This window comes from Mesoplodon bidens (assembly GCF_964165515.1).
Source record: "Mesoplodon bidens genome assembly, chromosome: 6".
In the NCBI taxonomy this organism is placed as follows: Eukaryota; Metazoa; Chordata; class Mammalia; order Artiodactyla; family Ziphiidae; genus Mesoplodon; species Mesoplodon bidens.
In genome coordinates, this window is record NC_138162.1 from 23,252,238 (window position 1) to 23,274,998 (window position 22,761).

The 22,761-nt window shown below is 48.8% G+C and overlaps 1 protein-coding gene across 5 annotated transcripts in view; it reads right to left on the bottom strand.

The window, feature by feature from the left end:
- Nucleotides 1-22,761, bottom strand: part of FBXO10 (F-box protein 10) — a 77,639-nt gene that overhangs the window by 14,743 nt on the left and 40,135 nt on the right. For 3 of the 5 annotated variants that reach the window (XM_081238404.1, XM_081238403.1, XM_081238401.1), the window contains 8 exons: nucleotides 19,249-19,398; nucleotides 16,592-16,728; nucleotides 11,832-11,902; nucleotides 10,031-10,183; nucleotides 8,566-8,835; nucleotides 6,530-6,840; nucleotides 5,219-5,400; nucleotides 2,658-3,042 (listed from right to left, as the gene is read on the bottom strand). In XM_081238404.1, the coding sequence (XP_081094530.1) occupies nucleotides 2,868-3,042; nucleotides 5,219-5,400; nucleotides 6,530-6,840; nucleotides 8,566-8,835; nucleotides 10,031-10,183; nucleotides 11,832-11,902; nucleotides 16,592-16,728; nucleotides 19,249-19,398 (1,449 nt within the window). In that variant the 3' untranslated portion in view covers nucleotides 2,658-2,867. Of the gene's footprint in view, nucleotides 1-989; nucleotides 3,043-5,218; nucleotides 5,401-6,529; nucleotides 6,841-8,565; nucleotides 8,836-10,030; nucleotides 10,184-11,831; nucleotides 11,903-16,591; nucleotides 16,729-19,248; nucleotides 19,399-22,761 lie in introns of those variants that run through there. The other 2 variants (XM_081238400.1, XM_081238402.1) reach the window with 2 other exon arrangements.

Below are 22,761 nucleotides of genomic sequence, written 5' to 3' on the forward strand. Positions count from 1 at the left end.
TATACACAATGGAATACTACTCAGCCATAAAAGATAATGAAATTTTGCCATTTGCAACAAGGATGCACTTAGATGCTGATTCACTTTGTTATAAAGCAGAAACTAACACACCATTGTAAAGCAATTATACTCCGATAGATGTTAAAAAAAAAAAAAAAGATGCACTTGGAGGGTATCGTGCTTAGTGAAGTAAGTCAGAGAAAGGCAAATGCTGTATGATATCACATATGTGGAATCTAAAAAATTAGTGAATATAACAAAGAACAACATACTCTCATATGTAGAGAACAAATTAGTGGTTACCAGTGGGAGGGGGAAGGGGGGAGGGGCAAGGCTAGGCTAGAGGATTAAGAGGTATAAACTACTATGTATAAAATAAATAAGCTACAAGGATATATTGTACAGCACAGGGAATATAGCCAATATTTTATAAATGGGAGTATAACCTTTAAAAATTGTGTATCACTGTGTTGTACACCTAAAACACACATTATACATCAACTATACCTGTTAATAAAAAGACTTAAGAGAAAAAATTCTAAAAAATAAAGTCTTTTTAATTAAAAGAGGATTTAAAGAAAAGTATTAAGTACTAGCTTTCTCCTCAAGTGACATGTGGATATGGCAAACACTGTAAGATGCTAAGTGACTAAAGCTGGTAAAAATGTGGTCGTGGATCTCAGGTCATCCACACCAGGGACCTCACTGTTATTCTTCACAAAGCCCAAGGGGCAGGCAGGACTGCAACTACAGTCCCTGACTGACACATGAGGACACAGACCTTGGAACTTGGAATCAGGTGGGAACAAGCTGGATGGACAAGATGGCCCTGGTCTCATGTCTCCTTCAGTGGAAGCAGTGGTGCCTCGTGGGGGACGGAGTGGTGAGAGGCCTACATCCAGCGCTCAGGAACCCTAGCACATACCCAGACCAAGGAAAGTACCCCGAAAAGTGCCTCCTTTAAAATAGAGAACTTTATTTTGGTTGCTGAGATTTTCATAAGCACTTGGTTCACAGAAAAGTCATTCGTTACAAAATAATAAAAGGCAGCATTTTGTACAGCAACTCACATTGGGGCCATAGGTAAGCGCAAAGGACAGCGCTGGGGATGGGAGGGGCCCATGCTCTTGTGCCCCAAGTCCTCGGGGTAGCCAGTGCTCCTGGCTCCCTCTAGCCCAACCTCCTCCACCCGGGAGAGCAGCACCGGGGGCCTGGCAGAACCAGCCTGGGAAGCCATCTGTGAGGTGCACGACAGTGACCCTACCAGGCTGGTGAGGCCCCACATGAAGGGCCGGGTGGGCGGGGGACTGTTGAGGCTGAACCAGGCCTGCATCGGGCCCCCTTCCAGAGCAGTGGGTCTGAGCCTGCCTGGCTCTGGAACCTTAACACATTCACAGTTGGGTTCAGCACAGCCCTCTGGGAGCCAGCCTTCCTCTCCTTACTCAGGCTGCTAACCCTACCCCCTGGGCTGGGGACTGGGGACACAGGTGGTGACTCTAATGGAGCTAGCTTACAGGCAGGTCAGTGGGACAGGGATGGGCCTGGGTAACTCCTAAGCAAGGCAGAGTATACCCTGTGGGGGCAGAGGAAGGGCAGAGGAGGCCCAGAGAGGGGAGAGCACTGCCATCCGGGTGGCAGCGTCGAGCCTGGAAGAGTGGGTGGGACCTAGGCGTGTAGCTGGCGAGGCGGGTGCACTCAGAAGAGGGGAGAGCATGAGCCAAGGCACAGAGTGGGGAACCTTGGTAGGGTCAGTAAAGGCAGGTGGTCATCCACCAGAATGTGGACACAGACGAGGGCCCTAGGCACCTCGGTCTCCGCCAGTCTTGCGCCCAGGAGGGGCGGCTGGTTTGGTGTGCTTGTGGGATTTGAATCCTCCCTGTGCAGCAAGCGCTGAGCCAATGTCCTCCTGAATCTGGGAGCAACTTGAAGGTACAGCAGTCAGGTGCATCCCTGCACCACCCAGCCCAGCACGCGCCCGCACACCTAAGCCACTTGAAGGAAAGCCTTCTCCACACGCCCCTTCCTGTTTTCAGCATGTCCCTGTCATCCCTGGGGCAGCCTTTCAAGAGGGGCTCCTTATCCCAAGCCCCTTCCTCCCTCACAGGTCCATGTCGAAGAGAACTGTGTCCTTAAGGAAACCAAACCCAACTCCTCCAGCCTCCCCAGGCAGCAGGGTGGGTGTGGCAGTGTCCCCGGAGGGTCAAAAGTGAGGTCTAGGAAAGGGGAAAATCTGGGGCTCTTTCCATCTCACTAGAATCACTTCTCTCCCTTAGAAGTAAATCCGTTTTTCCCTGAGAAGATTCTGGGTTTGGTGTATATAAAACGCAGTTACCTGTAACTCAAACAGAAAACCCTGACCAAGGTTTTCATTATCGATTTCCCCAACTTTTCATAATCTCTGTAAGACCTCGAGGGACTAGAAACCCACCAACTTCGGTTCCCCTTTTCTCCTTGAAAAATAATCCCAGGGAATTCCCTGGCGGTCCAGGGGTTAGGACACCGCACTTTCACTGCTGAGGGCCTGGGTTCAATCCCTGGTCGGGGAACTAAGATCCCATAAGCCACATGGCGCGGCCAAAAACACCAACCAATCAACAAACAAAAAATCCAAGTTCTTTCCTGCTAAGGGTTGTGGAGCCAAAGGGTTTTGAAGGTACCTTGTTCTTAGTCCCCAGAAGACTTGGGAGCTTGTTTTTCAGGGCGGTGATAAGGAAGCCAGGAGTCTTCATAAGCACTAATTCTTCCATCCCAAAGGCCACAACCTCTCAGCTTGGCTGGGCAGGGCCCAAGCCTGAGAGCAGGGTATGTGCTTCCTTCTCGGAGTCTGAGGGCAGCCCCCAGCTGCCCCACTCCGTGGCTCTCCATTCTTACAGGATGGTGCAGAAGATGCTGCGTTTGCTGTGGTAACCACCTTCCACATGGGCTGTGATCCTGGTTGCCATGGCTGTCACCTTCTGCCCACTGTGGGCAGCAGAGGGGCCTCGGAGAGAGTTTTCAAGGTGAGGCCGTGCTGGTGGGTTCGCCAGGCGCCACGTATCAGACCTGGAGGTGCAAAACGAGAGTGAACCCTTTGGGAGTCTAGAGCGTTTGCTGAATGCCCTGCACAAACTTACCTTTGGCTTTGTTTAAATCTGGGTATAGGTTGCATCTCCCTAGTTAAGTGATAGCAAAAGGAGGTGGAACATGTGCACAACTAATTCTAGTTCTAGCTCTACCTTCAGATCTACATGTAACCTTGGAGAGGTTCCCTCTTGTCCTCTATTTCCCCATCTTTAAACAAGGATCCAGATAAGACCAGTGGCTTGCTTCCCCCAGCCCCATTTTTTTCCCCACCTGTATGACTGTAAATGTCATGCAAGCTTTATTCACAGTCACCAAAAAATTAGAAACCACCTAAATATGCTTCAGCTGATGAACAGATAAACCGTGTGGTACGTCCATACAACAGAACACCACTCAGCGACAAAAATGAATGAATGACAGATGCCACAGATGAATCTGGAATACACTGGGCTAAGTGTTAAGAAGCCAGACTCAAAAGACTGCACCCTGTGTTATTTCTTTTATATGACGTTCTGGAAAGTGCAGATGTATAGGGGACAGAAGTTGGTGGATTTCCAGTCCCTCGAGCTCTTGTGGAGATTACGAAGGGTTGGGGAAAACCAAATGGTAGTGATGTTTTGATTAGGGCTTTCCGTCCTAAGTTACAAGGAACCTGTCCTGAATTACAAGGGATCGCCTCTTACACATATCAAGTCCTAAACTGCTTCAGCCAGCAACATTGGCTTTTACGTATTTTTATGGTAATAATATTACGAGTGGGACTGTAAAGGTATGGGTAGAGTCAGAGGCCGGCTACTGTGGGGTGAGTAAAAGCCTGGGACTACGTTCAAAGATCTGCAAGCATTTGCGTTTGGCAGCCGAGTGAGCTCCTGAGAAGAAGTGACGGAAAGAGAGGAAACGAGGAGCGGACAGTGCACAGGGGACAGTGCCAGGCCAACAGGTCTGGGCTGCACCCTGTACCCTGCGGTCTCCGAAGCTGGAGGAGGAAGTGGACCCCAGGGAGTCGACAATATGATCTGCTGGGATTTGGGAAGATAATATTAGAATTTCTACTTATATCATACTTTATAAGTTATGACTATATAAATATACATACTGAGGGGGTTTCCTCAAAAAATATTTGTTACTGAGAAAGTGTGTAATAAACAGACAGAGTAGAGATCATTACTATAGAAAAAGAGGCTCCATCCAGGGTTTCTGACCATGCATGTGACGTGGCCAGAGCTGATTTAGAAAGATTACTCTGGCAGGATGCAGAGGACAGCCTGCAGGTTGGGGGTAGCCCAAGCGCAGGGGGACCAGGCAGGAAGCTGCTGCAACAGGACAGAAGGATTAACAGTGCAGGAGTGATACCAACAACTATGGTATCAATAATAATTACTAATTATTATTATTTTTGCAACCAGTATGGCAAAGTGTCAACCAACCGGAACGGAGTCCATCCATGAACAACTGAAACAGCGGTAATGGGAACAGGGGTCCATGGGTCAGGGTGAGGGGTGCTGACCCGAACAAGGGTGGCAGCAGCTGGGAAGAGGAGGTGCCAGGTACAAGAACAGTTTAGAAGCAGAATCAAGAGGACCTGGTAGCTGACTGAACTACAGTGTCAGGGAGAAGGAGAGGCAGAGGTTTTGCTGCTGGAACAGAATGGATGGTGATGTCATCAAAATGAGGAACAGGGAAGGACAAGGGTTTGGGGAAGGTGAGTGTGAAGCAACTATACACTGAGGCAGAAATACCAGAAACAAGGGGCAACAGCGACCACAGCAATGAACACTTGAGTGATACCTCAGATATGCTGCTAGGTCACGTGATCTTATTTAAACTGGTGCTACAAAGCAGACATTATTCACTGGATTTTACTAAGGCTCAGAGATGTTGAGTAACTTGCCCAAGGTCACACAGCCAGTAACTGGCAGAGGTGAGATTTGAAACCACATACCCCTGACTATTTTAAAGCTTATTCCCCCCTAGGGAGTCAGGCTCAGGTCCTCAGCCCAGGCCTGACACAAAACCCAAGCACAGGCCTTTACCTGACCAGAGCCGAAAGCTAGCAGGACTAGGGAGCAAGGGTAGCTGCAGTCTCTGAGCCTGGCTTCCCCAGTGACCTCACTGTGGTTCTAGAAGATTGGTTTAGGCAACCCCATGCACTTACTTTTTCTTGAAGACCAAGAACTTGTTGTTCTGCATGATGCATTCTTGGTTGTTTGAGATCTGCTGAAAGATGGTCTTGTTGGTCTTGCCCTGGAAGACGGTGTTCTCCTGCAGCAGAGCCTTGGCATGGCCCTGCACGGCAATGCCGTAGGCCCGGAATGAATGGATCCGGTTCTTTATTACCTGGGAGAGGCAGCCAGAGCTAGTCACACCTCAGGGACTCCTAGACTGGTAGGGGAGCCAGGTAAGTGAAACACCAGCTATAAAACTGAGGGGTAAGAGCATGCTAGGTAGGTCAGCATTGAGCCATGCGAGCTCAGGGAAAGGCTATCGAGACCAGCCCAGAGAGAACCAGGAAAGGCTTTCTGGAGGACGTGATGGGTAAGCGGTAGGAGTTTATCAGGTACAGAGCAGAGGAGAGTTGTTCCAGGAAGAAGGAACAATGTGCAAAGACCCAGCAGATGGGGTGTGCGCCACTGGCGACCCAACTGAGGCAACAGCGAGCCCTCCTCCCCTCCTCTGCTCGCACAGTGCTCGGATGCAAAGCCAAGGGATTCCTTACTCCTTGCTGAAGTCACTGACTCATGAAGTCACAAAGCCGAAAAGAGGCTTTACGACTGTAACTTCACAAGGGCAGGGAATGGGTTTGTCTGGCTCAACACTGAAACCCTAGCACCCAGCTCAGTGCTTTGTGTAAAAACGGAGCTCGGGGCTCAAGGTCCTGTGGGGAAGAAAAACAGGCGAAGGAACAGACGCAGAGCACCGTGGGAAGTGCCCTGTGAAGGGTGGGCGTAAGCACCTTAGAAGTACAAAAAACAGGGCACCTCAAACAGCCTGGGGGGGTCAGGAAGGGCTTCCGGAAGAAAGGGAGAGCCAAGCTGTAGGACTTGGTAGGTAGGAAAAGGGGAGAGAAGGCTACTCCGGGTATACAGGGAACAGTGGGTGCCAAGGCCCCGAGGCAAGACTCCTCTCCATTAAGCACCTACTGCATACCGGGTCCTGTGCGAGATTATTCTGTTAGGAGAAGAGAGCTAAAACAGCCCTGATCTTGAACTGAAGACCACGAAGATACCTCGGGTGGCACCCCTGCCCCGGCTTCCTGCCAGTACCCCCTGTTCATCCTTCAGGGCCCAGTTCCTGCGTCCCCTCTTGCGTGAAGTCCCCCTGCATCTCCCAGGCTGGGTTTTGGCAGCACCCTTGCAGAGTGCTGAGGGTTTAAGGTTCTGCTTCTCAGCAAAGAGGGCACGAGGGCTCTCCTAGGGCCATGCCCTGCATAGACACACACATCACACACACACACACACATACACACCTTCGTGTCGGATGTGGGCAGCAGCTGCAGCCCGCTACCCCGGTTGCCAATGATGTCGTTTTCAATGACAGTGCTGTCACCCTTGGTGATGATGCCATGGCCTCTGTTGTCATAGATACCATTGCCTCGGAACTCCACTTTGCACTGGGCCTTGACCTTGACCCCACTCTGGTGATTGCAGGAGATGCTGTTGTTGGCCACACGGGTGAGCTGGCTGCTCTGGGCCACAGTGATGCCTCTGTCCCCGTTAGCATGGATCACGTTGGTGATGACATGCAGCACCTCACTACTCTGGACATAGAGTCCTGAAGCTGTGGGTAGAGGGGTTGGGAGCAGAGAAAGCACAGGGTGGTCCCAGGGTCACTGCTGACAATACCACTAGGAAAAGCCTTCCCAGAACTGTGCACCCAGGAGAGGGGGAGGGGGAGGAGAAGTAGCAACATGCAGAACCAGCCCTTGGGGGCTGCATCTTCCAAGCTGGATGACAGAGCAGGAGGAAACCCAGGACCAGCAAGGAAACTCTGTTCCTTCTGCATCAAGTCCTCATTGAAGTGGCCAGGGAAACATGATGTGACGAGATCCCTTAGGCTCAGCTGGTCATCTGGCCCAGGCTCTCATCCTGTGCTGGCGTGCCTCCTACAGCAGCCTCATCCTACCCCCATCTGCACCACCTGTGACAGGAGGCTCACTACCTGCTCAAGGCTGCCCATTCCACCTCTAGACAGACAGATCCACCTGCTAGAAAGTTGTTTGTTTTGCTTCCCATTCTGAGCTAGAATCTGCCTCCCTACTATTCTGGGAAATTTTCTTATTCTTAAGAAATAAGAAATTTCTTAGCGACACTATGTGTTTGTAGAAAAAAGCACAAAATCAGCAGGCTTAGAGCCGCGTGGGGAGAGGCAGCATGGCAGGTGGACCCAGGGTGAGCAGGAGTTCTCCCCCGTGGTAAGAGGCATGGGCAGCACCGGGAGGAGGCCGTGGGAGGATGCCGACTGCGGGGTCACAGGGGAGCAGTCTGCGCTGTGAGCTTGCAAGCCCGAACCTTTTGGTGCCAACTGCCTGTTGCTTCTCCTGGCTTGGTTGAGAACAGCAAAAATAAATCAAGTATTTGTGGATTTATGTGGCTTTGCTTGTCCTACTGGACAGCATGGCCATGTAGAGGAGACCCTGAATTGGGAGGGGACAGAACTCATTTTCCAGGTTAAGTGGGCCGGGGCCACTGGCTACCCATCTCCCTGCCTCTGCCACTGCCAGGGGGATGAACTCACTAGGGCCCAGGGACCTCTTTTTAACAAGCCTTCCTCCATCAGCCCCCCAGAGTAATTCTGATAATCAGCCAGGTTTGGGAGCTGTGGAGTTGGATGAACTTCACAATAATTTTTTTTTCCAATTCAATAAACATCAAACACCTACTATCATTTTTTTAATCAAGTTTAAGATAACATGGATTTTAAATACTCTTATTTTCTGTGTTCTCTAAGAAAGAAAAACCACTGCCAATTAAACCATGATATGCCATCAACTGTAAGGTGCATCTCATCAGAGATGTAAAAATGTGTCTCAGAATTGATTGGAAACGTGTCTGCCAGGTGTGGGACTGGTACTGAGGGGAGGGGGCACCAACAGGAGTGGGATTCAGTTCCTTGCCTCAAGTTCACAGCCTGTCAGAGTTGATGAAACAGCCACAGAAACAAATACAATCCCAGGCCCCCTAACAAGTGCCACTGGGGAGAGCACAGGTCAAAGGAGAGGAGGACAGAGGGTGAGGGCAAATTTGCAGTGGGCTCTGAGGTCCGAGTTATTTGGGATGTGTGGATGGGAGAAAGGGAATTTCAGGCAAGAGAAACAGCAAGAGAAAGGCAGGGTGGGGTGGGTGGCAACAGAAAAGAATGGATTCAAGTCAAGGGCACGTGAAGTCCAGGGGGCTGGGGTACCCGCTAAGTGGTTGAAGTAAGTGGCTGATGAGGCTAGAAGGGCCTTAGGGCAGGCAGAGCACGGGAGGCGCTGGAGCAGGGGCTGTGGGGAGGGGCACTCACCTCCGTTGTGATTAACATTGTTAGACTCTACCAGAGCTGCGGTGATGGGCCGGCGCAGCAGGTCGTCATCCTTCTCCAGCTCCGTCTCCCAGAGGGTGGCGTCCCAGTCCTCGCCGAAGTTCTCCTGGGCCACGTGGCCTCCAGGGGACTCCCCGGAGCCATCCTTCTGGCTGAACACTGCCACTCCATACAGGCCATTGTAGCTGACGTGGTTGCTGGTGACGTGGGGTAGGCTGGACGACATCATCCACACACCACAGCCCTTATTAGCTGGGACAGTGAAAGGAGGTGGTCACTGAGGCCGAGTGACAGGCGAGGCAGAACCCAGTGCCTCCCCGAGAGGGGAAGCAGGAAAGGCGCTGGCCTGGAGACAGAGTCCCTGATTTGCAAATGGCCTCGGACAAGTAACTTTAGGGCCTGGCTGCAGGCTTCTCCTTCATACAAGAGGGGTAATAACAGGTCAGTCTCACAACTGCAATCATTCCATGGGGTGTAAAAGTGCTCTGGGAACTGTCAAGGCCCCACTTCCAGATGAGAAGCACACAAGCCCACGGTGACAGTGCCAAAGGGGCCCTCAGAGCTCATCCAGCCCAACTCCTCCCTGCACAGAGATGGAGGTGGCCTCAGTCTGAGTTCCAGCCCTACCACTTCCTAGCTGTGTGACACTGAGCAGGTTATTGAACCTCTCTGTGCTTCAGCTTCCTCACCTTTAAAATGGGGTTACAGGAATCCCCTGGAGGTCCAGTGGTTAGGACTCCACACTTCCACTGCAGGGGGGCATGGGTTCAATCCCTGGTTGGGGAACTAAGATCCCGTAAGCCATGCAGTGTGGCCAAAAAATTAATTAAAAAATAAAATAAAATAAAATGGGTTTAATAACTGTACCTACCTCAGAAGGTAGTCATGAGGATTAGATGTGCTAATGCATATAAAGGGCTTAGCAAGAGTCCAGAGCCTGAATGTAGGTTAGTATAATTATTATTATTACTAGAAATGCAGTCCAGAAAGATGGAAGCTTTGCCCAAAATCACAGAATGAGTGAGAACACTTTTCCTTCTACGATTACCCTATTTCTCCCATTATATTTTTAGTTCTCTGGATCAAAAGAAAGGATAAGAGAAGTTAGATGTCCATGTGATGTCCATGTGTGAGAAATTAAATGGCCCTGGCCTTATGCAAGATCCACTACTGCCTTTTGCTGTTTTAAGTGGGGGATAAAGCTCTCTGCTTTGCTGACCCCATGGGGTCAATCTGGATTAGAAGGTGATTTATGAGAGCCTCGTGCCTTCTGTGAGGGTCTATGTGGCTGTGACCTGAGATGGATGCTATTCTTTAAGACGAGATCTCTGAGGCCCAGGGAAAGGCGGCAACTTTCTCAGGACCCACAGGCTGGAGATGGAACCTGGGCTGCCTGCCTCCAGGCTGGGCTGGGTCCCAAACCCCTCCCCCAGGAATGCGCCCTCACCGTAGATGGTGTTTCCTTCTATCAGGCCTTTGCCTTCACCCCCGACAACAACACCATCAGAATAGCCAAAGCAGATGAGGTTGCTCCTGAGGATGGGGACCCCTCCTCGGCGGATGTCCACACCTCCCCACTGATTCTCTCGGATGACATTTTCTATGGGAAGAGGCAGAAAAGAGGGTCAAGAGTCTCCTACAGTGCTGGCAACGAGGACTTGGACAGCTGATAGAAAGGCAAGTCTGGACAAGGACGCCTAGGCCTTCCCGTCAGCAGTCAGCACCCTGAATCTTGTCTGGTGACTTTCTAGGGACTTGTCTACTGTCTGCTTTCCTCAAGGGCAACGTTCTTGTCTGTCTTGTGGTCCCCTATACCACCAGCATCCACTGTACCCAGCGGCCTGGACGATTGATGACTAAGAACAGACTGGCTTTAGAGTCCCTGGACCAAGGCCAGGCAGGACTGTCTGTCCTGGGGGGCTGTCCTTGGGAGGGCTGAAGCAGAACCCAGCCATTCCCCCACACGCCTGGGAAGGCACTAGCCTGTCCTTCTCAGCCTCAGCTCTGGACTGACCACAGCCTTCCTCTCCTCTCCCCTCCACCATGTCTCTGGGAGTGAGTGGGCTGAAGAGCCACAAGTTAGAAGGGGTGTCCTGGGACACTGCTGCCCCAGCATGGTGGCAGGGCAGACTCTCAGCCTCCTGCAACAGGACTGCAATGGCTCATGAGACCTTGTGTGGCTGGCCCCTCCCTGCCTGCCTCTGGGACCCCATCTCATACTCCTTGCCCCTTGCTCACCACACTGCAGTCAAATGAGCAACCTCTGTGCTCCTCAGGCATGCAAAGTCTGTTCCCACAGGTAGCCCCGTGTGGAATCCTCGTTCTTTTCCTGGGCTCCTTCCCATCATCCAGCTTCTGGCTTACATGTCACCTTCTCAGAAAGGCCTGCCCTGACCATACAATACTAAATACCCACACAGTTCCTCTATCACCTTAATTATCTGTAAAGCACTTATCACCCTCAGATATGACTTTCCTTGGGGAAAAAAATGCTTTTTTTCCCCCTCTTAAAATGTCAGTTCTTGACAGCAGAAATCATCTGTTTTGTTCACTGCTGTATCCCCAGCTCCCGCATACAGCATGTGCTCAAAAGACATCCGATAAATGAAGGAAGGCTGGATCCAGTCAGGGGGATTCACTGGCCCAATATTTACTGAATCTCCTTAACGTCCTAGGTATGGCTACGCTCTGTGCTGAGGCTACACTGATGTACCAGACAGACTTGATCCTTGCCTTATAGGATACAGCAAAGGAGACGGACATTTAACAGATCACAAGAAATTAAGTAAAATGTCCTGCAGAGCAGGCCTACTGGGTAGAGTGAGTGTAGATGTATATGGGAGGTCAGGGCAGACTTCCCCCAGGAAGTGACACTTAGGCTGAGACTCAAAGAATGAGCAGGAGTTGGCCAGGCAGAGGGGAAATAGGGATGGACTGCCAGAGCAGGCACAAGCCCGTAAAAGCCAAGAGGAGGGATTCAGACCGTTTGTGTGGCATGAATGTTTCTGACAGTGTTATGTCAGAAATAGCCATCCATTCAGATCCTGTAAGCACCAGGCCTGGCAAAGAGCAGATGCTCTCTCCCTGCCTGATAAGCATGGCCAGTGCATGGAGCCGGCATCCCCAAGTGCTAGCCACTATCAAGGAGGCCAGTCTGTCGAGGTGAAGGACTGGGTGGGTGGGAAGCCTGGGACGTTGGCTTGGCTGTGGTCACTGGGGGCTGCGGATCCAGGCAGTCCCACCCCTACCTGTGATGAGGCCTCTGCCATTCTCATTCACAGCTATGCCAGCTGCACTGCCCTTGAAAATGTGGTTCCGGCTAGAATGGAAGGAGAAGACAAAAGATGAGACCAAACCAATGTCATGTATCAAAGACAAAGCCCATCCAAGGTGCCTGCCTTCTTTTGTGGGCTTCCCAGATGGCTCAGGTCCACAGGGGCATGAAGCACCTCCTCAGGCCCCAGAAGCCAGGCAGTTAGCAATCTTCAGTTACCACTGACCCCAAACGACCTACAACTATTCCACAGAAGCACATATCATTATATCCATGTCTCTGCAGCCTCTCTGGACTGTTATCCACATATAAACACCATTTTATTATTTTATTTTATTTTTTATTGACGTACAGTTGCTGTACCATATTATCTAAGTTGCAGGTGTACAATATAGTGATTCATGATTTTTAAAGGTTAGACTCCATTTATAGATATTATAAAATATTGGCTATATTCCCTGTGTTACACAATATACCCTTGTAGCTTATTTTATACCTAATAGTTTGTACCCCTTACTCCCCCACATCTATACTGCCCCTCTCCCCACCCAACACTGGTAACCAGTAGCTTGTTCTCTACATCTGTGAGTCTGCCTCTTTTCTGATATATTCACTAGTTTGTTGCATTTTTTTAGATTCCACATATAAGTGATATCATACAGTATTTGTCTTTCTCTATTTCACTTAGCATAATGCCCTCCAAGTCCATCCATGTTGCTGCAAATGCAAAATTTCTTTCTTTTTTATGGCTGAGTAGTACTCCATTGTGTTTATATACCACATCTTCTTTATCCACTCCTCTGCTGATGGACACTTAGGCTGCTTCCATATCTTGGCTACCGTGAATGATACTACTATGAACACTGGAGTGCATGTATCTTTTTGAATTAGTGTTTTTGTTTTCGGATATATACCTAGGAATGGAATTGCTGGGTCATATGGTAGTTCTGTTTTTAGTTTTTGGAGAAACCTCCGTACTGTTTTCCACAGTGGCTGCCCCAATCTACATTCCACCAACAGTGTACAAGTGTTCCCTTTTTTCCACATTCTTGCCAATACTTGTTATTCGTATAAATACCATTTTAAACAAATGTCATCATGGTGCATGATCACAGGTAAAGTCTCGGTAGTGTCAAGAATTCCTAGGAGGCTGTGTTAAGCTTGTCTGGGAGTGATTTATGTCCCTGAATCAGATTCTGCCTGTAACAAGCCTACCGTCTTCTGTTTGTATCCAGCAGCTACTCTTTAGCTTATTTTCTGTTAACTCAGTCGCCTATCCACTGAATGAAAACATAAAATAATGACATGCCTTATAAGAAGAAAACCAGATTTTAAAAAGAGGGTTTTAAGAACATCAGACAACACATATGTGAAACCCCATGGGCTGGGCTACACACAGCCCTACTACCATGGCAAGGCCTCGTGAATGTGTTCCTTAGAACCAGACACCTGAGCATGTTAAAGGACATGCATTTCTCTCCGGTCTCTCTACCTTGGTTTCTTGCCTGGAAATACAGAGCCAGTCACACCCACACCCTAGCAGAACTGGGTTATTCCTGGAGCATACACATTTGCTGTTTGTTACTTTTACTACCAGGAACGCTGTGTCCTCCTTCCCTACTGGAGGGGCACCGGCCCCCTCTCTTAGGAGGTGCCCTCCTACTTCCTACCATGCATGCAGCAGCAGGATTTAGATCCAAATATTCACCTGGCTCTTCAGAGCCTAACACAGGGCCTGGCTCCTCACAGAACCCCAGTGATTAGCAGTTGGCTGATGAGCCTTCCCATCTCCTATGGCAGGGTCCAAATGGTTTACTTCCTTCGGGGGAAGTCAAATACCAACTGCATCTACATTATGTGTTTGGAGTAGAACAAGGTTAAAAACATCCTTATGTTTTTATTCAGACAGATCTGAAGTATCTGCTTTGATGTGATTACAATTTAATCAGCTGATGGTTACTCTGGGCTTCTAGAATTCAGGGTCAGATGTAGTCCCTGGGCCTCATCCATATTTCTGAGAGCTGTGCCATAGCAGCAAATGCATGAGTAAGTATACTTTTAATACAAATCTCACTTACCTTCAGAAAGGATCCATGGCCACTTGGAGGAACATGTATGTGTGTGTACATAGGGTGGGCAGAACAAAGATAAAAGAGGTATCAGAAAACAGTAGGAAGAGGGGACAGATCATTGTTCCAAGAACCAAGGATGGGATATTAACGACAGAGGAGCCAGTCTGAGTCCTGTGCTTCCTTGCAGCCAAGGCAAAAAAAGAGAAACACCACAGGTTATATAACTCACCGGCAAAAAAATATGCTGTGGTTTGCCTTATCTAGGCCACTTCAGGGATCTCGAAATTCATTCTGTACCCTCCCACAGATCCCTATCCGCCATCACAAAGAAACATACAGGAAAAAAGCACAACCCATTCTCTCAAAGCGACTGTTTTAAAAACCCAAGACACTGATCTGGTTGTAATATTCCTTGCTCAAAACACTTCAACAGTTCACCAGCACCCGCCAGTTCTGGGTGTATGGCTGATGTAACAAATTACCACAAACTGAGTGGCTTAGAACAACACAAATTCATTATCTTTCAGTTTAGGAGGCCAGAAGTCCAAAATGGATCTGATGGGGCTAAATCAAGGTGCCAGAAGACCTGTATTCCTTCTGGAGGCTCTAGGGAAGAATCCATTTATTGTCTTTTCCAGCTTCTAGAGGCTGCCCATCTTTCCTGGCCTGTGGCCTCATCACTCTGACCTCTGCTTCTGTTGATACATTTCCTTCTCTCTGACTCTGACTCTCCTGCTTCCCTCTTCTAAGGACCCTTGCGATGACACTGGGCCCACCTGCATAACCCAGGATACTCTCCCCATCTCAACGTACTTAGTCACATCTGCAAAGTCTCTTCTGCCTTGTAAGACAGCATATGCACAGGTTCCAAGCATTAGGAAATGGATACATCTGGAGGGTCATTATTCTACCCACCACACTTGGTATTCGAGGTCCTCCGTGCTCCAGCATCAACCCCACTTTGCAGGCTGATCATCTACTCAACCCCCACCGGGCATCACATGCCCAGACATACCACCACATTTTTTACACCATTTTCCCCAGACATACCCCAAATTTCACTGCCCCAGGCCCAGAATGCCTTTTCTATGGCCATAAAATCCACCTCATCCTTCAAGCACAACTCAAATGTCAGCGCCCCATGTGCCGTGCCCTGCCCTGACTTGCTCAGCTGAAATTGTGGTTGGGCTCCTTCTGCACCTGCATGAAGACCTATAAAGCATATGCTTTGGTGAGTCTTCCCTCATGGCTCCTGTCTCCAGAATTAGACTGCATGCTCCATGGAGCAGAGACTATTTGTACACACTTTTTATACTGCTGTCCCTTTACATGGAATAAACCCTCAAACGTGTGTTAAATGAATGACATGCATACATGCAAACCCATACTCTTATCTTAAGGCAATAATGCAAAAGATGGAAAAAGAGCTCTGTGATCACTAATTGTTTTTAGTAAGCTGCATATAACAGTGAAAAAATAGAGGCCTAGCAGTAATAGGTCCCGCAAGCCACGCAGCAGCAGCGTGGCCAAAAAAAAAAAAAAAAAAAACCAGAGGAACAGTAATAGGACTGGTTCAAAAATGAGGGAATATCAAAACAATGGAACAGTTCTGAAACTGTCCAAAGTGATAAATACAAAGGTGCTGCAACAGCATGGAAAAGTACACATGGAATAATGCAGGGGAAAACTCAGAATACATTTGCTGAACATTAATGCCAGTGATTTCTGTAAACTGCAGACATAACTGTGTGGGTCTTCTACTCAAAACCTTAACGTTCAAGCTGCAGTGACCAAAGGATCCATGATTATCAGGGACAGTCCCAATTTAAGATGTTTTATACTAATGTCACAACTTGTGTCAGACTTCTTCTCAAGCGCCAGCAGGCCATGTGCTACCCCTGAATCTGCTGCGCTCTGCTGCTCTACTCAAGCTGCTTCCTTTACTAGGAATGTCCACTCCCCATCTCCATGAGAGTCCAAGCTCTACCTGTATTTCAGTCTAACTCCAATGCCACTTCCCAAATGAGGCCTTCCACAGCCCCCTAGTCAGAATGATTCACCCTCTCTTGGTACCACTTTGATAGTATTTATCACAGTCTGCACCATATGATCGATGGGAAGGCAAATCCACGGCCCCTCCCACCTACAGCTTACACCACTGACTGATCACGGCATGCTTTCATGCTGAGGTCAGATGTAGCCTCCAGATCTTAATACAGCATCCCAGGTAGCCACAATCAACTGACCGGAGTTGTCAGGTGAGTTGAAATCTCTGTCATTCCTATCTTAGCATTATTTCTGAGCACACATGTCCTCCAGACTAAAGTAAGCTCCTAGGGAGTGGAGTCTGCCCTTGTTTACCTTTGTTATCATTATTAGAAGTGCTCAGTAATGTTTGCTGAATAGAATGGCCCCACCCAGTTAACTGGAAGGAAACACAGACGCAAAAGCACAGAACACAGATGCAATACCACAAAAGGTTGTGTGACTGAGGTGGGATTAAGGGTGAAGTCTGTCTCTTCCCTGCTTGCATCTGTACAGTTGTTTTCATAAACAAAAATGGTTTCAAATGAAGCAAAGACAGAGAGTAGGGAAACACAGAGATCAGAGAGGAAAGAGGGACCATGGGTGAGCAGGATGGTCTGGGTACAGTGGCACATACCTCACGACTGGATTTCCGTGGTACAGGATGTAAATGCCAGCCTCCTTGTTTGAAAAGATTTGATTATTCCGGATGATGCCTTTCCCACTGCCAAGGACAACAATGCCAGAGCGAAGGCCGTGGTGGATCTGGTTACACTGCAAGTGAACATGAGACACCACAGAAGGCAGCTCAGACACGCCACTGAGAAGCAGCGTGCTCACTGCTGCCCCACAGCAGGGCCAGGGTGAACCAGCAGAGAAAACTACGCTGCTGGAAGATCCCTAGCACAAAACAAAGTGAATGGGCTTCCCTGGTGGCGCGGTGGTTAAGAATCTACCTGCCAGTGCAGGGGACATGGGTTCGAGCCCTGGTCAGGGAATATCCCACATGCCGCGGAGCAACTAAGCCCATGCACCACAGCTACTGAGCCTGTGCTCTAGAGCCCACGAGCCACAACTACTGAGCCTGTGTGCCACAACTACTGAAGCCTGTGCACCCAGAGCCTGTGCTCCACAAGAGAGGCCACCACAGTGAGAAGCCTGTGCACCGCAATGTAGAGTAGCCCCCACTTGCCGCAACTAGAGAAAGCCCGTGCGCAGCAACAAAGACCCAACGTAGCCAAAAAGTAAAAAAATAAAAACAAATAAATAAAAATTAAAAAAAGAAACAACAACAAAAAAACAAAGTGAATGGACGCAGCCCTGCCCTCTCTGCACAGGTGCACACGTTGACACCTATGAGGGAGAGTCCCAAGAGAGGAGTCTTCCCCACCCAGACTCTTGGGATGTAGTTATGCTGGCACTTACTGCTGAGGGCTCCTGCCCTTCATCTGCAATGCACACTACTGAAAATTTCTGAGCCTCCAAAGAGTCCCCAAAACACACGATCATTGGCTAGGCCATGTCACCTCAGGGCCCAGGGCGCCCACCTCTCAGTAAGGGGGCAGTGCCCCAGTACGTGGGAACTTTGGCTAAGCGCAATCCCAAGAGGCCACCCATGGAAGGAGTGGGTCACTGGCTTCTAGTCTTCCCTTCTCATTCGGGGGGACCTGTGGAAGGTACAGCCCCAGGGAGTTTAGGTGTCCCATGAGGCATGAGGTCACCAGGTGTACGAGCTACAAGGACCCTTGGAGATTTTCATACCATGCAAACGGGGAAACTGGCCCAGGGTCATATAGTATTTTTGTGGCAGGGCTGGATCTGAAACCTAGTTTTTCTGTTTCCCAGTCAATTAGTTGATTTTGGACAGTGATGAAAATTTTAGGTTATAATAAATTATAATAAAATTGTTTCACTCTAATTGCTAATTTACAGCCTAAATACAATCCTATATTTAAACCAGAAAGCTAGCTGTTTCTCTTCCAAAATGATTTCACGGAAACAAAGTTCTAGTTTGCTTTAAAGTGTTTCATGCTGCAAGCTCTCCTATTCTTACTCACTTTTCAGATTTTCCCCTGAAGGATTTGGCAGACTCACCAGGGTAACTGCTGCCTACAGAAGTCCCTCACAGGGTTGAAAAGCACAGGGAGAGAGGTGTAAGCAATGGTATTTCTATCCTGCACTGTTTCACAAAGGCAGGTAACACTCCCTTCCCCCTCCACCTGCTAAACTGTCCTGTCCCCCCATCCCTGGGAAGGCAAACTCCTCTCATCTCTCTGGCAACAGTGGCAATAATTTCCTAAGCCAAGGCCATGCATCAAACATCAGTTGCATGGCAGAAAGAGTGAGAGGAAGGGGCTGGCAGAGGACACTGGCCAGGCATGTCTCTTGAAATATAGTTAAGAACTTGCCTTTCTCTGCATTTGCAAGGGCAGTCTAGATATACTGGGTTAAGAACATCCACCCTGAGTCAGACTGCCTTGGATTCAAAGGCCAGCTCTAGCACTAGATGTGTGATTTAGGGCAAGGTCCCTAGCGTCTTTGTGCCTCCGTGTCTTCACCTATGAAATGGGAATAATAATAATTCTATCTCACAGGGTTGTGTAAGAGTTAAACCATGATTAAATAAATATATACCAAGTGCTTAGAACAGTATCTGGCATATAATAAGCACTATGTATAGGATGGATATTATTTTTCCAAGCCCATAAAAGTCCATTATGTTTCTCAATTTCTGGGAAACCTGCCTCTCAGAGAAGGCTGGAGCAAAACTATGGGGCAGGTCTTTCATGTCACTGGTCTCATATTCTAGGATTTTAAGTGGTTTTCACACTGGCTAAGATCAAACTCACTACGGCCTCACGATATCCACGAAACCAGTAATCTTCAGAATAAATATCCTACGTGTCCTTTTAATAGTAAAGAATGAACTAATCTGGTGTTTTATTTTTGATCCAAGCGTCTTTCACGGCAGACATATCTTTATTCTTATCGAACTCAAAGCCCACAAGAGCATATCAGGGCTGAGGGAGGGAAGGCCCTGTGAATTTCCCTATCTATCCAGTCCTCCTCCTTGCTAGGGGAGACTGCAGGGACGTACGTGACTTATGCAAAGTCACTCTCAATACATGGAGAAAGAGACCCAGAGTCACAAGGACACACAGAGAAAAGGGCAGGAACTACCTGCAAACAGGAAGCAACAGAAATTCAAGATGGCAACATTTGCTTTAACATCCTCAGAAAAGGTTTCTGAGCACCAAGAGCCACCCTGAAAGGGCAAGAAGGTGGAGGAAGTACCAAAATGAGAGGGTTGGACTTTTTCCGGATGTCTATGCCGGCCTCCGCGTTGCCATAAATGTTGTTGCCGGCGATCAGGCCTCCGCCCTCCAAGCGAAGAAAGATGCCTGACGCTCTGCAGTGGTGAATGTGGTTCCTGAGCATGATGATCTAGGCAGAGAAGAGAGAGCCATTCATTTTCCTGTCACAAAGGTATTTTAAAAAACTGCTTGGGGAATACCTGAGTCTTCCTTCCCATCTGGTCCGTGCAGTTCTTCCTAATGCCAGACCAGCCACTCTCCTCCGTGTGCTCGTGAGGACTGAGCCATTTCCGTGTCCTTCCTGGCTTTGCCCTACAGGCACTGGACCAACCTCACGCCAGTTCTTTACTAAAACCTGGATGGAAGCTTGGGCCTGAGCTCCACATTCACAGCCTCTGAGCAGGATAAATAACTGGATGACGGCATGGAAAGGACGCTTGGAGAAGGTGGGATTTAGTGGTCTGCAAACTCTACATGCAGTGCAGTTACATGAAGATTTCTGGGGGTCCAAGGGCACAGCTACTTTGAATGGAATCCAGTGCCAGATCCACCACTTCCACATGCGCCTTTGCTGAACTTCACCTGCCTGAGGAAGCACCTGAAGGTAAAGTACCTCGTAGGCTGTCCTCTCCCACCTTCCCTTTTGCTTTCCACTTTTAAGACAAATACCCATTCTTGCCCGCTTTGCATCTCTCTTGCTGTATTATTATCCTGGGGTGGAAAAACCAATGGAACTCCAAGCTAAGAGACAATTGCAAGTGTTGGTGTAAGATAAAGAAGCCTCTTTAAAACAAGGTACCATAACTCAGTAAACAGCTTATTAAGGGGATGCACTGCCACTTACATTCTCTTTTTAGCAATTCTAAAAATCTAGGATACATATTGTTTTAAACAACTATGTATTGACGATGAAATGTACTACGTTAAGGTAAATTGTGTACCAACAATAAATGCTGTATTAACAATGAAATGTACTACGTTAAGGTAAATTGTGTACTAACAATAAACACTATATTACATTAGAATAAAACTCTGGGAGGGGTAAAGTATAATGGAAGTACAATTTCAAGGAGAAGCTTTCTGCTTAGAATGGGGAAAGTTGGAAAGAGCATTGCTCCCACACTTACAGCAAGAAGATACAAAAACATAACCTTTCTTGAATCCATCAGCGAGCTGAGGCTGCAGGACAACCAACTAGCCTGGAATCTAAGGGAAACAGGCACCTTCAAGGACACGAGACGTGAGTATTTGTTTGTCTGAAAAGACACAGATGCCATACTGGCCAGTAAGAAGAGTTCAGCTAACCGTTTCCATGAATTGTTAAAGGCCAGCTGTGAACTAGTGAGAGCACAGAAGTCCTGGGAGCAGCTGCATCTATTCACTTCTCCATGGACCTCGTCAGGTGCTCATGGAGAAAGACTGAGGGCAGGACGAGAGACGGGAGACAGCCTCCCTCCTGGTGGGCGCTTGGGGGAAGTACAGCCACTGTGGGAAAAGCACTAAGCCCCTCCTGGATTTTTCTCCCCTAACTGTCCAGAAGAACAAGCCTTAAGCAGCTGGGGGAAGGGCAGCAAACTCTGTGGCTCTCAAGGGAGGGAACAGAAAAACAATAAACCCTTTACCCCTCAGGGAGGTGGGAGGAAAATATCTTGGGCCTCGATCATTAGAGCCCCCTAGTGCTGGGGGGTGAGACAGGACCACTGAAAAGGGCCTAGTGCCAAGGTCCTAAATCCACCGACAGCACCTTCCTAAGACTAAGGATAAATGCGGACATGAGAGGCTCCCTACCATCCACTGTGCCACCAGGCTGGCCAGCCAGAGCCATGGCAGTGGCCTGCTGCTGGGAGGGGCAAGAGCACGGAGGAGCAGATGCAAAGGGAAGAGCTAAAACAGAAAAGTCCACTGGCAAACTAGCCAAAGTAATGCAGGAGGAATCAGGAGCCTGTGGTTCACTGAAGGTAATCGTAACAAAATCCAAGCGTCACAGAAGAGGCATGTCCATTCCCACACGTAAACACCATTTACCTCTGTCTCCACCGTCTACACAAGATACCTCACTTCCAACTAAAAATTACCAGATACCCAAAGAAGCAAGAAAAAAAATCATGGTCAGTGATACTTTTCTTCATTCCCTCTGCCAGCCTCTACCCTCTCGGGAATGTTCTGGAGGGCAGAGGTAGGGCGGCTGCCCTCTGGCCACTGGATCAAGGCCTTGCTCCTGGCCACAGGGACCAGCTCAGTAAGCTGGCACTCCCGCCCACAGCTCCCCACTTGTATTAATGCCATTTGATATATGTGTTCCCGAAGCTGCATACTCATGAGACACCATGGGTTGTTTTAGTCAAAAGCCAGCCAAAATCAGCTTTTCAGGTTCCTTTTTGGAGACTCACTAGGAACAGTTGGCTGCACAATTCCTGCCACAAGTTCCCTGGGGGCAACAGTCCCAGAGGGCTACAATGAAAGCTATTTAACTTTTTGTCTCTCCTTGTCCATGACTCCAATCACCACCTGCTCCCAAGTCTGCACGTCAGGGCACATCTCTCTTCAAACCTCCAGCCCCACGTAACCAGATGGCACCTCTGCCTGATGTCACTGATGCTCCAAACTCAACGTGCCCAGAACCGCACTCAGAATCTCTCTCTCCACATTCTAACCTTCTCGGCTTCTCAGTTCCTGCCTTTGCCTCAGCCACTCGCACCAGAAATCTAGGCCACGTAACCCTGACCACTCCCCTCCCGAGGTTCTCCTCGTCACCTCTCCGGACTGCCCTGTTCCTCCTCTCCACGTATGGACCCTAATTATCCACTGCCCCACACTGATTGTGTCTCCAGTCTTGTTCCCCTCCACTCCATTCCACACAAAGCTGACAGAAGGAGCTTTCCAAATGCGGATCTGACCACAATTCTCTGCTTAAAATCTTTCAGTGTGTTCCCACTGCCCTCAAGACAACTCCCGTCTCCCTGACGAGACACCTGCCCCTGAGCTGACTGACTCTTGCTGACTAGCCCTCACCTCACGCTCTGGCTGTTGAGGTTACTTGTGACTCCCTGAGTGTCCTGTGTCCTATGGCTGGGCCTTCCCGCATGCCTCCTTTGCCTCACAGCTTCACCCTGCCAACTCCTAGTCTTCCTAGACAGCTTGGCCAGGCACCATTCCTCCGGGAAAGTTTTTTTTTAAGTCTTAAAAAAAAACACCAAACACATTTATGGAGTACTTGCTATGCACCAGACACACTGCTAAACACCTTATATATATGCATATATATGACCTCAATCAATCCTCACCACACCTTGGAGGAGGTAGTATCATTAGTCCAAAGAGCATATAGCTAATAAGGGGCAGAGCCAGAATTGGACTCAGAAGCCACACTCTTAATAACTATGAAAGGAGGAAAGCCCTCCTTGAGGGCTCACTCCAGATCCTTTCATCGTGGTCCCCCTGAGAGCAAAGCTGTCACCCACCCCTTTTATTTGACCTTTATCTTTTATTCTCT